At 37.4% G+C, this 15531-nt stretch overlaps 1 protein-coding gene across 1 annotated transcript in view; it reads left to right on the top strand.

Moving 5' to 3' along the window:
* The window catches only part of LOC113240631 (clathrin heavy chain), a 53462-nt gene that overhangs the window by 19210 nt on the left and 18721 nt on the right, over window positions 1-15531 (top strand). Inside the window, exons 4-15 of the mRNA XM_026477971.1 lie at window positions 430-684; window positions 2190-2378; window positions 2641-2895; window positions 3896-4092; window positions 4406-4586; window positions 4954-5147; window positions 7086-7312; window positions 12719-12890; window positions 13242-13520; window positions 14135-14353; window positions 14772-14914; window positions 15365-15499. Coding sequence (XP_026333756.1) covers window positions 430-684; window positions 2190-2378; window positions 2641-2895; window positions 3896-4092; window positions 4406-4586; window positions 4954-5147; window positions 7086-7312; window positions 12719-12890; window positions 13242-13520; window positions 14135-14353; window positions 14772-14914; window positions 15365-15499 — 2446 coding nt within the window. The remainder of the gene's footprint in view (window positions 1-429; window positions 685-2189; window positions 2379-2640; window positions 2896-3895; window positions 4093-4405; window positions 4587-4953; window positions 5148-7085; window positions 7313-12718; window positions 12891-13241; window positions 13521-14134; window positions 14354-14771; window positions 14915-15364; window positions 15500-15531) is intronic.

Here is a 15531-nt window from a genome sequence, read left to right as displayed (position 1 = left end):
AATAGTACCCAAAATAGTAATATTTTAAAAATTCAAACTTGGGAACTGCACTTACATGTCCTTAGCGAAGCTATTTGTGTAATTTGTAATTTATTTATTTTATTGCATCACCTCGTATCCCGTACAAACATGGACCCTGTTAGGGTTGCGTTGGTTCAAATAACACGTTTGAGACTATTATGACATTGATATGCCTTAATGACAGCGGCAAACTTTACAGATCTTATTTTTTCCCGGCTTTATTATGATGAAGGTAGACAAAGAATTGTGAATGAAAACTACTTTCTTATCCATTATTGTTAACATATTTTTTATGAAAACAAAGTATATTTAATTAAGTTGCAAAAAATATAAACAGCAAAAAATATATTGCGTATTATGTTGCCAAATTTCATAAAAAGTTTACTTAATTTGTCATTTCTATTACAGCTCAAAAAACGCTCCAAATCTTCAACATCGAGATGAAATCAAAGATGAAGGCGCACACCATGACTGAGGACGTCGTATTCTGGAAGTGGATCTCTCTCAACACTCTCGCCCTTGTCACCAAGATGTCAGTGTACCACTGGTCAATGGAGGGAGATTCTACACCGGTGAAGATGTTCGATCGCCATTCATCGTTGGCTGATTGCCAGATTATCAACTACAGGACTGATCCTAAGCAGCAATGGTTGCTGCTAGTCGGTAAGTCACACAGACTTGTTATCATGCTGGCCAGTGTAACCGGCTAAAGTAACGCGAACGACAGCCACATTGGCTCTAATATGATTACTGGTCGGTCGTCTTTAGTTTCTCTTATGACACTTCGTACTATTTGTTTTTCTATGTTTTTTATATTGCATTATTAGGTATAAAAGTACGTGTTTTTTCTTCTTTTTTTTCAGTTTGATTTTTTAATATTGCACTTGTTCGATATAATTTTCTTATACTCGGAATTGAATTTTATTAGTGAAATTGTGTTGTCAATTTAAAGCATATCGCTGTATGTCCATACCCTACGGGTAACAAAGATAAATAATTTTGTATACAAATAAACGACGAGGCTTACGAGAATGTTTAAAAGATAAACGCGGTAGCGCCGCTTGCCAACTGGGCACAGTTCACACTACACACCCATCGTCGGCCACATGTGACGCAAAGGTGACGTCACACCTTTTGCGCTTTAGGTTTTTGATTAAAACATCAGAATAACAAACTGCTGCACTGTATGTTCCATGTAGATCTAATACGACTTCGCGTGTCGTTTTGTTAAATCTTGTCCAACAACATTTTTCCTCACCTGTTTTCTTTACCCATTGAAGCAAGCGATAATGGTGTTAATTTGTAACCTAACCTACGTATGGTTCCAAAATGACTCGAGATGTAACATAGATCGATAGGTGAAGTGAGGAGTAAGACTTTCTAGAGCTTCCTAGAGACCATCGCCACTTCTAGACCGATGATACACAAAGTGTGGTGTCCACGGCTGCAAACAAAATGATTGGAGTGCATGAGATCTAAAAGTGATCCACGAGTGTGGACTCACTTAAGCAGGTCGTGACCAAGTAATAGTATAATAATCAACATTAGTATTTTATTTATTTTGGCACAGTTACAAGATACAAATTATGTAATACAAGTAAAACTCTGAGACTAACCACGAACAAACAAATTTGTAGCTCAATAACAACCGCGCACAACATGCAAATAACATTTTGCAACTTAATGAATTTGGCTAACTAAGTCGACAGAATGTGTATATATACTTTAAATAAAATTACTTCACTTTGTGAGGTGTTCTCGTGTCTCCTTATAGTCCGGGCTTTTTATAATTTTTACAAACGTGTTGGTGCTCTGGCGGAATATATCAAGATTTTTACATAAAACATACAGCCTGCATAAACGTATGGGAGGGCTGTTATGTGACACTTTATTTTTTGCCACCAAAAGCAAATGTTGCCTACGATTAGACCTATTAGTGACCTTCAGCGAAACATGACTTATGATATCAGCATCTAATTTGGAATTTACTGTTTTCTCATCCTATTAAGTAGCTCCAACTGAAAACCAGCGTTACAGCAGTCGAGTTGTGACATATATGCTGAGTTGGATCCATATCATATTTTTTATTCCAAGTTTGAGAATCTTTGCTCCAGACTGACTTAGTTACTGTACATGATTTTAAAAGTATCTGTCTCTCTGATTCCCAGGTATCTCAGCGCAGCAGAATCGCGTAGTGGGCGCGATGCAGCTATATTCGGTAGAGCGCAAGTGCTCGCAGCCGATCGAAGGTCATGCCGCCTCATTCGCCACCTTTAAGGCCGAAGGCAACGCGGAACCTTCCACGCTGTTCTGCTTCGCCGTACGTACTGCTCAAGGCGGAAAATTACATGTCATTGGTGAGTTTCTTGATTTTACAGCTTTTTTAAACTTTCTTTTCGTTCGCTAATACTGTGGCCATATTCTTTTATGGACTGTCTTAGAAAGTGACAGGTATTTAAGAGATGGGCAGTAGCAATTTCTCGTGTTAATCTTGCAATCTACCAATAACAATCCACGTGCGATTATAGTCTTTACGCTGTGGACGATGCGTCAGGTTGCCTTCTGATCAGATCGACATTTGACCTTTGAAACCATAACACGCCAATATTCTATCGACAGAGGTCGGACAAACACCAGCGGGCAACCAACCATTCCCAAAGAAAGCAGTCGACGTTTTCTTCCCTGCGGAGGCTCAGAACGATTTCCCAGTAGCTATGCAAGTTTCGCCCAAGTATGACGTCATCTACCTCATTACGAAGTACGGCTACATACACATGTATGATATCGAGACGGGAACGTGTATTTACATGAATAGGATTTCCTCGGATACTATATTTGTTACTGCACCACACGAGGCCACTGGTGGTATTATCGGTGAGTGTTTGTTTTGGATTTTCTTAATTTACTTTTCAGCAAATAAGAAACTGTCATTTATTTTTATGTAACGTGAGAGTGATGGGAATTTAGTAGCAGTAAAGCTCCTTGTGAAAGAGTTCGTCCAGGGAAGTACACCTTACCTTCTGCCACCAAGCAGTAATGTGAGCATTACTGTGTTTCGGTTTTGAAGGGTAAGGGTGCTGATGAAATTACAGACACATGCGACGTTTCAATTTACGAGTATGTCTCAGAGTGATGGGCGCAGAGACAGTGCACCTCAGATCTTTGCAATTGAAAGTTCTGAGTGGCACTGCAACTGTTTTGGACAGGCGTATCATTTAAAATCAGGCGCATGACTTGCTCGTCTCATCATTTAGTATCATGAAAAAAAAACCATTGACTTTCTAGGTGGGTTAAACACTGCCTATTTTACTGTACTGCATTGTGGTGAACACAGGACTTATACAGTTTTTACCTAGTGATATCAATGTATAATGACTTGTTGGTTATACACCATACGAAGGTCTCGGGTTACCTATCGGTTATTGCCATGGAATATTGGTAAAAACATTAATGCGAATGAATGCATACGGCATCCCATAGTACACAACAGCACGATTGTTTATATGATTAAACCACTGTAATTGAATGCGTTTTAACCTTAAACCAATCAAGGAATCTTTGCTAAATTGTTACAGTCGGGTTGTTTCGATATAATTGTTTTACCCCGATAGTCAGTTCAAGAGACCCCATAAATTACTACTTATTCCATTAGCTCACTGACCCAAATGTGCCTTAACGTCCGTTACCAGATCACCGACAGTCGTTTCCGTCTTGTCTCTTCCTGGCGCCTGCAGAATACCAAACGAATTATAAAACCAGCCATTGGCACTCTATCGACACGCAACTGAGTTGATTTAAGATTAGCAGAATTGGGGCACAGTTTATTCGTGTGACCACATGACGTTATTATTATTTTCATTGTCTCTCTGTACAGGAGTAAACCGCAAAGGCCAAGTGCTATCTGTGACCGTGGAAGAAGACTCTATAGTTCCATACATCAACACGGTGCTTCAAAACCCCGAACTTGCCCTGCGCATGGCTGTGAGGAATAACCTGGCTGGTGCTGAAGACCTGTTTGTCAGGAAGTTTAACATGCTGTTCACTAATGGACAATATGGGGAAGCTGCTAAGGTTTGTACATTGCTGAATACTACTATCTCAAAGTAGAGAATAGCTCTCAAATTTGATAACGAAGTAGGGGTCATTATGTTGGGTAATGACCATGAAATTACAGCACTGGAAAACTAACGCAAAGCCTCTACACGGTGCTTCGAAGAGCTGGGGTCAAATAAACTAAAAATTAAAGTTACGTGTTGGGTGAAAATAGATAGAGATATGTAATTATGTAAGGCGTTGTATTGGGGAAGTATATGTACAATCCTGGAAGAAAAACTCTTTGACGACTTATTTCATACACACTGAAATAGTTTTTTGTTTCCACCAGGTGGCAGCGATGGCACCCCGCGGTATTCTGCGTACGCCGCAAACGATCCAGCGGTTCCAGCAGGTGCCCACGCAGCCGGGGCAAACCTCGCCCCTGCTGCAGTACTTCGGTATTCTTCTCGATCAAGCACAGCTTAACAAGTTCGAGTCACTTGAACTCTGTCGCCCTGTCCTGCTACAAGGTAGGTACAAGTTTAATTCATTTCAAGAAATGTATTTTTTATAACATCTCCAATGTGATGTAGTGTATTAGATATTAGAGATCGCATGATATGCATATGGGTGCTGGCATTTCTGTTTTACACATTTAAATTCAAACCATTTGTCATACATATTAGATAATTTTTAGACATTAGACATAGCCAACAAAAAAGTTCAATATAGTGAACATTTCTTAATATGTTTCTTTTAATCAACCCTTATACATACCACAACTGGGCACAGATTGCCTTTAAATATTCCTAAGACTTAAACTTCCTGCACTCGAGGCAAGTTTTCTCTCAACTACACTACCGTAGCTTAATAGACCTCTTATTTTCTCCCTCTTAGGCCGCAAGCAGCTGCTAGAAAAATGGCTAAAGGAAGAGAAGCTAGAATGTTCAGAAGAACTTGGTGATCTCGTGAAGCAAGTGGACCCGACACTCGCGTTGTCCGTGTATCTGCGCGCCAATGTAGCCAGCAAGGTCATCCAGTGCTTCGCCGAAACTGGACAGTTCCAGAAGATTGTACTCTATGCTAAGAAGGTAATTAACATATTTTTTATTATTATTGATACAAAGATGAAACAATACAATGACAAATTCCTTCGATCTGACTGGACTTAACAAGCATCTGTTGTTATGCCGAGGCCACCCACCGCTCTTAACCAAACTGATCTATAGAGCGAGTCAGCAGATCTTAAGAATTTCGGTATGTGTTTGTTACATATAAAAAAAAAACACGCAGAAAATGCCCTAAGACGTGTCAAGGAGTGGCTGTCGGGAAACCTTCTAACGATTAACCTAGACAAAACAAAAGTTGTCCAATTTGACATTGCTAAAATTTCAAAACCAAAATTACTTCCTCCTGTCTTAAGAATCCACAATTGTTCCACTATAGACAATAACAATTGTGACTGTAAGCCTCTCGACACCGTACAAACCATAAAGTACCTGGGTGTACACCTAGATGATAGACTTGACTGGCACGTCCAAATTAAATCCCTTTCAACCAGAGTCAGAAGCCTCATTTACCTTTTCAAAAATCTCCGCCACTCAGCTGACCACAAAACCCTCTTCATGGTATATTTAGGACTATGCCAGTCTGTCATCTCATACTGTATCCCGGTATGGGGTGGTGCATCTAAGACCTCTCTTCTAAAATTGGAACGAGCTCAGCGGGCTATCCTCAAAGTTATGACCTTTAAAAAACGAACATTCTCAACAGCAAACCTATACAATGAATGTAAAGTACTTTCAGTAAGACAACTGTTTGTGCTAAGGACGCTTCTACGCAAACACCGGTCAATACCTTATTCTACTGCCACTGCAAACAAACGAAGGGGTGCACAAATGTGTCCTCCATTAAAATGTCGCACCGCATGGGCCAAACAACAATACAATGCTCTAAGCTGTAGCTTATATAATAGAATGAACAAACTAAGTCCGATTTACTCCCTACCGAAACACACACTTAAAAAAGTACTTCAAGAATTACTTTTAACACTAAATTACAATGACATAGAAAATATGTTAAAATGAAGAAAACCACATCATTCCATTCACTCCACACACTTACACCCAAAACACACTTCAATTAATACACACTACAATAATTACAAGGTAAAACTCTTATTACAGTACACTTATTTCAATACACTTATTTACGTATACTTATTTGCTACTGAAGCTATTCGTGTGTACTATTTAAGCACTCAATGTTGAAGGAATCACTAACTCCTAAGATACAGGATTACCTAGTTTAGGAGTTAGGGAATCACAAATATTGGCATTTCTTTACTATATTTTTATGTTTCTTTTTATGTTGTGCCTTGTAATGCCATTGTATTTCATTTTTCTTTGATCAATAAATTATTATTATTATTATATGTTTGATCTTTGTATTGGCTTTGTACGGTTTTTTTGCCGGTAGCGCGACGTAAGAAATTTGTAAAGTTTCTTCATTCCGCTAGGTGCCTTTACAGCTACAAGTAATTGGCAAGAGATGTCGCTGTATGAATTGCATCAAAATGTTTATTATTATGCGCATATACACAAATCACGTGTTGGTAATGCAACAGCATTGGTTTTTGAAGCCGGGTTCGAAATTATCAAGATGTTTATTACCTTTGATAATTATCATGACAATATTTGATAAATTTACGATGATTATCCATGGTGATTCATAGTTTTATATCTTCAATATTTGATTAGCAATAACAAGGAGAAAACTAAATAAACACTAAATAATCTTTGGGAAACCGTTTTGGTTTGTGACTCTCTGTCCTATTGACATTTGACTGGAATGTCTCTGATACGAACACGTGACACATAATTGCTAGCGGTGGCATTTTGTTGTTCCAATAAATTTTATTATCAACATATATATTATTATTATGTTAATTATCACTTTGAATCCTGGTTTAAAGCCTCCACTGACCTCAAGAAGACAAACAAGTTTTAACGTTCCTTTCCCAATTTTAGGTCGGCTACACACCTGACTACATCTTCCTCCTTCGCCAAGTGATGCGTACGAACCCGGAGCAAGGAGCTGGTTTCGCAGGAATGCTGGTGGCTGAAGACCCTCCTCTGGCCGACATCAATCAGATCGTCGATGTGTTCATGGAGCAGAATATGGTACAGCAGTGCACTGCATTCCTGCTGGACGCCCTTAAGAACAACCGACCTGAAGAGGGGCCTTTACAGACAAGGTCGGTACACTGTTTGTTTTGAATGTAGCAGAACTTTTGGTGCTCAGTCAGATAGTTTATTGTATGAATTCATACATAGTGTCCCAAAAATGCTTTCTTTGGGATAAGAGTGACACGACGCGACTTGCGCGAGAGTGACTTAATCTCAATGCGAAAATAGCAGTATCTCGCGCTTAACGTCGCTCTCGCGCAAGTCGCGCACTGTTGTTCTAGCCCTACAGAAGTAATAGAAATTTAAATTTGGTACATTTTGTGTCGCAGGAACCTTTAATTTATCGGTCAATCAACTATTCTTTGTACATCTGACAGAGAATTTCGAATAGAAAATTGTAAATAAATATTTTTAAAATAAGCAGTATTATTTACCTTATTTATTATAACATATACTAGGGTATTTAATTCTGTCATTGGCAGTGCAAATTTCTGTTTTATAACCAACGATTTCAGATTTTTAGCCACTGATAGCATAGATTTTGTCCCCTAAGTTACCCTTAGGTAAATAATTGTTAGAATTAACGAAATGCATATTCTTTATTTGAAAATGGTTATTTAGAGTGTATTACAATAATACTAGTTATGTATAAATAAAATTCAAGGCAATAAACTAATACACGTCAAATAAAGAGCAACTTTGTGTCTCCTATGTTACGAACAAACATTTTATAAGCTTATTTTTAAAATAATTGAAGGATTCGCCATAATGCAAAACTACTTTTGTGTTAATCTGTAAGTTATTATTAAGTTAATATTAACGAGCATAAATTTACAAAAAAAGAACAAAAGATTATGCCTAATATTCTAAATTTACTAATTAAATTTGTAGGGACATGAGTAACTTAAGAGACATTTCAGTAACTTAGAAGACCACAAGCTAACTGTCGAGGTACTGGTTACTAGGATCCAGGTTCATTAAAAGAAGGTTAGAAACAGAAAAAGACATTTATTGGCACAAACTAAGCTAAAATTGTAACGAAACACCGAAAACAGCTAAAACAATGATATGTTATAATAATAGAAATAATCAATCTTTTACTGACAAATAGTTATGTTATATTAAACCGTAAGAAAACAGCCTTCGTTTCTTAGAAAAAAATAACAATAAAATCAGTCTTAACTTATAACGGCTTATCATAAAGTAAAACTACAATCACAAAGTAGGATCAATTCTGATTGGTTATTTACAATAATGAGATCAATAATTATTTTTCAAAAACGTCTAAAGGTTCTTCAAATTCATAATAAATCAGATCATTCTTATTTAGCCTTTTGGGTTCAGGGAGATTTTTTACTATATCATCGAATGCGACGTATGCTATATCTTTTTCGTCTAGTATAAATTTTGACGCAGATTTTACAGCGCGAAGAAACATTACTTTAATCTCGCCATCGTCTTCAATATCAGTAATTGCCTTACATGCGTAAGTGTACATCTTATTTTTACCACCATGAACTTTAACTAGCAAAAAATCTCCATGACGTGGCTTGTTGTTCTTGTTCGAACAAGAAGGCTGGTTTTCAGCATCTTCTGTATCATCCGATCCGTAAACAATGTCATACATGTTTCTACGAGTCCCGTGTGAAGCAAGATCTGTGTAGCTTATTATATCAAGTGGTAGCTCTGAATTGGGTTGTGTTGATTTATAACGAATTAAAGGTACTTCATCTTCAGAAGACGCAGGAGACAAATGTTCGATAGGTTCTCGTACTCGTACTGGCCTATACACTTTCGGATCCATGCATTCACAGAATCCTCTCTTACAAAAGCAACTGAGAATTCCATGCTTGAATTCGCCGTATTTAGCCGTAAAAATTTGATGCATCTGCAAAGTGCCATGCAATCTTTCTATGTTTTTTGGCAGGTGTTCTTGCACATGATCTATATCTTCTTTTGTTACAATAAATAATTCAACTTTGCTGATTCCTTTTAAGGCGTCCGTGAATTGTTTCACATTTGCAATATCCTGTCCTCGAGCTACAATCCTATCTGCTGTCCGTTTCAAGTATCCTCCAATACCGTCCGCAGGACCTTTGCCGTGACCGGTCTCGAAGAAAGACCAGGTCACTGCTTCAAAACCATATTCATAAGGCTTCGTACAAGCCAAATAAAAGTTTTGTTTCTGTCGGTACTGGGTAAAAGGCCCGTCACTGAAGAAATGAAGTGTGTTTATTGCAGGAAAATTTGTTTTAATTTTTTGTAAAATGGGGTGGAAATGGGCCCAAATTGCAGCCGGTTGATGAAGATTGCAAGACGACACAGTACAATAGGATTGAGCGTGAATGTTTTTGTGTTGGTCTCGTGTGTAGACCATAACAGTGTGTAAGGATAGCTGCTGCCGGGACCCACCAAAATGATGCGCTTGTATTTCTTCACTATGCTTGCAATTATAATTCTCGCTGAAATCGGCAAGTATTACCACCTCATTCAACTCTAGTTCATCAATACAGCGCCTGAAGTTCTTATATTGAGTTTTCATGTTAAATACATGTTTCTTTAAAACTATCAACTCTTTCTCAAAGTCTTTTATCAAATCCTTTACTAAAACTTCTTTCTTTTCTTTTACATTTTTAATTGCCCTTGCATCTTTTCCATCTTTCGTGTACTTCTCCTCTTTCCTGGTCCATGCGTAAAAACTTACTTTATCTTCCATCTTCGTTTCATTATAGCTTGTTTTTTTTTCAGCACAAATTAGGCACAGTCCGTACATACAGTCCTTGATGGTAGATTCGCATACAGTATTGGATATTATTTGGCTAATCTCTTTTGTTTTTAGAACCTGTTTTGAGTGAAGTGCATTTGCCTTGAACATTGTGTTTGCATGAATTTTACATAGGCACATTTCTCGTCCGTCAATAGACGGTGATTTGATGTGCCAGGGTCGGTTACGCGTAAAATAGAAGTAAGAGCACGTCACATCCAGATTTTCTTGTTTAAACGTCTTGTAAAGGTTTTTCATCGAATCTAGGAGATATCTTTTTTGCCGTTTTTCTTTAGCTTTTGTCACAGTTTCATTTTTACCCGCAGTATTTCTGGACACATCGTCGCGGACGAAAAACTTTTGAATTTTAGTTTGTAGTTCAGTTTCGGAATCTTTTGATTTTATGTTAAATCTCATAGCCCCTGACATATTCAAGGAATCTTTTAACAGTTGACTTCGCAGGTTTGATGACTTAACAGTGGGATTAGCAAAAATTCTTTTCAGGATTCTTTTATCGTTATTTTTTTTCGTGTTCTTGTATCTGTCGCTTAAAGCACTAGTTAAAATTTTGTACTTTCTGTTTTCTTTGTCGCTGTCTTGATTATCTTTTTCTTGATTTTTATTTATAAGTCTTTGGTACCTTTTCTTGTATTTCTCGTACTTGACTCTTAATTTTTCATTTTCAGACAAAAGTTTTTTGTTTGCTTTGTACAATTTGGTTCTGTCTCTACGTACAGCCTTCCTTCCTCTTCTTGTGTCAGGAGTATTTGGACTAGACGGAGTAGGTGAATTCGACTCTTGTGCCCTGAGGGCTGCATATTCATTAGCAATCGGTGGTAGTGATGACGATCCGGCCGGTGTTTCGTTTATTACATTGGCAAGCAATTTTGCACGTTGGCGTTGATTACGTTTACGTAGCTTCCATATCATCCTTGCATTATATTTTTCTTTTGTGGATAAATCTCCAGTCAACCTTTTATTTTTGTGATAATGCTCTCTTAGTTTTCTTTTACTTTCCTCATACTTCTCTGGATTTTTCTTAAGTCTTTCTCGGTATCTTCTTTGCTTTTCAGCGGCTGTAAGAGCCATGCTACTATTGTATATCTGCAACTAATGAATTTGGTTAATTATGAAAAAAACTGCCCAAAAAACATATCGTAATTGAAAAAAGTAATTGCATTTAGCGTTTCTACATAGAACAAATCCTGAAACGAGTTACCATACAATTAAAATCTTAAAATTCAATTATAATGTCTCTAAAGTTACGGTCGTGTCCCCTAAGTTACCATTTGCTGTAACTTAAGTGACCAGTAACTGAGGGGACATTTTATAGGTTATACTTTAATATCATTGGATTATTTTCGATTAATACGTGACTGTTTATTAATAGTAGTATGCAGACACAAGTGAAACAATTAGCAACGTTTTTCTAAGTAAATTAATGAATATTTACCAATTTATATGCCGGAACTGTGGGGACACACAATAAACACACCTTCACCCTTGATTGACTTGCGCGGGAGTGAGGGAAACGCGGTGACGAAAACAAAATGGCGAAATAACATCACACCATTCTGAGACTTTAATGCTTCATTAGAGAACCACTAGAGACATCTATCTTTTAGTGATAAAAGCACATGCATTGTAACTTAGGGGACCGTCATATAATTCTCAATTCGGGGACACATCTCGTTGATTTTTTTTAAACACTGTGTATGTATATGTTCATCTACAGAAAATCTTGAAAATGGTTTTTGATTTCCAAAAATACAGTAGAATATTTTAAGAATGGTAGTTTTATACGGCTATAGAGAATTTTCGAAATGTGGCCTTAGACAGTAACTCAACTAACCACGGGGACAGGAAGATTTTGTATGGAAATCAGATTTTGTCCTCTAAGTTATTATAAAAATAATAAAAAATATTATCGATTTCATGTAAAACTATATTTTAAGGAAATAATGTGTTGTCTTAATTACTGTTTTTAAAATAATTGGTCAATAAAGTATTCATTTTTGCGAAATATGCGTACTTTTACCTTAGGGACATGGGAATGTACAAAGAATAGTTGATTGACCCATATATGAAAATCGGAATAATATTTTTTTTTTAATATTTTGTTATTTGCTAAGATTGTTGCCTCATATAGTTTATACCGAAGTATCATGGCGTGTTTTTAAAAGATCACATGACAAAGATGTAATGAGATCTTTTCTACACAAAAAATCTTCACCAACTAAACACCCAGCCCGTGCAAGCATGGTTTACTCCTAATACACTGTTCGTGGAGCAGAACAATAAATTTAAGTAACGCCAATTGGTCATATCACCCTTTTCCTTACTATGTTGCCGGCAGTTTAGTGCTTAACTATGTAGTTCAAATATAAAAACGGAAGATATTTGACGTCTAGTGGGGAATGTTAAAAAATGAGACGATTCTTAAGATATAAAGGGATTTTTTTTTATAATATCAAGTGACGGGACGAACGAGTCGTGCTCTGAGGGGCACTGTCACTGCGCACGACAGCCTGAGACATAAGTTTAGAAGTCCTGCCTGTAATTTCACCAGCACCCTTTCAAAACCGGAACACAGTAATGCTGACATTACTGCTTGGCGGCAGAAATACTTGCTTGGACAAACTCTTTCATAAGGAGCTCCACTGCTACTGAATATAAAATAAAATTGAAAATGAGACAATCTTGTTCCCAGGCTGCTTGAAATGAACCTGATGTCAGCACCGCAAGTGGCAGACGCCATTTTAGGGAACGCGATGTTCACGCACTATGACCGCGCGCACGTGGCGCAGCTCTGCGAGAAGGCGGGTCTGCTGCAGCGCGCCCTGGAACATTACACAGACCTGTACGACATCAAGAGGGCTGTTGTGAGTATCGCGTCTTATACAGGTCATCATCAACTAGTCCATACATAAATATGTAGTAATATGATGACGATGAATTTAAACTATCAAAGTTCCTTGTTTTATAGTTGTGAATAAATCTACGTTCAATTTCTAGAAACTCCCTGAAGTTTCTTAAAGTTAAAAGTGATTTTATCGAAAATTTGGACGACTAAGTTATGCTAAGAAACTATTTTTAACCGACTTTAAAAAAAGGAGGAGGTTTTCTATTCGACTGTTTTTTCTTTTGTATGTATGTTATGCGATAACTCCAGTTGTGAACCGATTTTGTACAACCGATTACAATGATGACTATTTAAAAAATATCTTCCTCAGGTCCATACGCATCTACTATCAGCCGAATGGTTGGTCACCTACTTCGGCTCTCTCTCCGTAGAAGACTCCCTCGAGTGCCTAAAGGCGATGCTGCAAGCGAACATTCGCCAGAATTTGCAAATATGCGTACAAATCGCTACAAAGTATCACGAACAACTCACGACAAAGGCCTTGATCGAGTTGTTCGAAAGTTTCAAGACTTATGAAGGCTTATTCTATTTCCTCGGATCTATTGTCAACTTCAGCCAGGATCCTGAAGTCCATTTCAAGTATATTCAGGTAGGGAAACTATTGAAAATTGTATTCATAATTCAAATTTCTTTTTGTTGTCGACCGATTTGATTTGATATCGTACGATTTATTTAGATTTAGATTTTTTTTCATTTTTATTCACAACACCCGAATCGAACGTCGAAATCTGTCGTGAATCCGAAGCGAACCGAAAAGACGTCACACCCGTACGATACAGAACAGAACCCAGTTATCGAATGAAAGTTACCGAACGTACTGATGAATTGTTTACAAAGCAAGAAAGAGATCTTTAAAAGTCTTAAAAATTTATATAAAAGTATTTACATTTGTCTTATAATTTATTTCATCGACTAACTCCGTGATAAAGATTTCGCATCCGATTCTTAATAGCTCGGAAAGCGCTCTTCGATTCGAGAACGATATCCAATCGAAGGATTTGGTTAAAATATCGAAGAGTTCTGAATAGGGGTCCTGACCTCTGATTTTTTAAATTTTTCTTAACTCAAACATACCTGGACAGACAGTTGGCGTTTCTTTATACTAACCAGTGTTCAAATTTTATGACTATTCAAAGTATTTTATTATAGTATTATTGTTTCCGGCATGGTAGTCGGTAACTAAAGCTTTTTTTGTTTTTTCAGGCCGCCTGCAAGACGGGTCAGATCAAAGAAGTCGAGCGCATCTGTCGCGAGTCGAACTGCTACAACGCGGAGCGCGTCAAGAACTTCCTCAAGGAGGCCAAGTTGCCTGACCAGCTGCCGCTGATAATTGTGTGCGACCGTTTTGACTTCGTCCACGACCTCGTGCTGTACTTGTACCGCAACTCACTGCAGAAGTATATTGAGATCTATGTACAAAAGGTATTATGTTAAACAAGTTGTTGCAATGCCAACGTCTAACACCTATTGTAATGTAAATTAATAGTGCCTCATTTTTTTCTACCACAATAGCCTTTAATTTAAGTACCAAACTCTTCTCATACATCTCTTTTAACTGCTCAGAACTGCCTCCGTGGCCGAACGGTTACCATGCTGGTCTGCCACGCAGAGGTCCAGCATTATATGCTCTATACTTCAGCACAATATGGTTAAATAACTTATTTATAATTCAACTGAATTTGAATGTAATTTGAATTGCAGCTGTAATTTTATTATTATCGTTTTTACTTAGACCTTTAAAAATAAATTAAAAAAATTTTAAGTTACAATATAGTTACAATTTATGTATTAATAGTTCGAAGGTTCTCCAAGTAAGGTTTAAAAATTAACAATTTAACAGGTGAATCCATCCCGTCTGCCAGTGGTGGTGGGCGGACTTCTCGATGTGGACTGCTCTGAGGATATAATTAAGAACTTGATCCTGGTCGTGCGTGGACAGTTCTCCACAGACGAGCTTGTCGCTGAGGTCGAGAAGAGGAATAGGTGAGTTTCCAGTGACCTTGGAAGATCGATTTGTTTATAGGATACAGCACACATAGCACATCTGCCATTATAGTGATATTAATAATCCCTTCAGAAGGTTTGCTGTGGTACTTACAGCACAGTTTTTCCTTTTTTTAGTACACGCTGCCATACGTTCCCATTATTCGGCACTTTCTTACTATGCACTATGCATATTGTATTGTTGTTTGCAAATAAATTGTTATTATTCGTTTTAGTTTGACAGATCTATGTCAAATTAAAACGGATTATTAGCATCAAACGAAATAAAATTCGTCAGATCATCGTTACGCAAATAAACATAGGTTAAATATTTTAATATTTTCGCTTGAGTAAAAATGAACACATAAGCAGCACAAACAATGATTTTTTTTCGATGATCACTAACAGTTACCATGTTTTCAAATGTTTAGAATTATGTTTTATATTCAGACTGAAGCTGCTACTCCCGTGGCTGGAGACGCGCGTACACGAAGGCTGCAACGAGCCGGCCACGCACAACGCTCTGGCTAAGATCTATATTGATTCCAACAACAATCCTGAACGGTTCCTCAAGGAGAACCAATGGTTAGTAATATTAGGATTCATGCTTTTTTAGA

The sequence above is a fragment of the Hyposmocoma kahamanoa genome, unplaced genomic scaffold (genome assembly GCF_003589595.1).
Source record: "Hyposmocoma kahamanoa isolate Upper Pololo Valley unplaced genomic scaffold, ASM358959v1 160, whole genome shotgun sequence".
In the NCBI taxonomy this organism is placed as follows: Eukaryota; Metazoa; Arthropoda; class Insecta; order Lepidoptera; family Cosmopterigidae; genus Hyposmocoma; species Hyposmocoma kahamanoa.
Note: the sequence above shows the minus strand (reverse complement) of the source record. Positions and strands in the feature narration are given on the sequence as shown.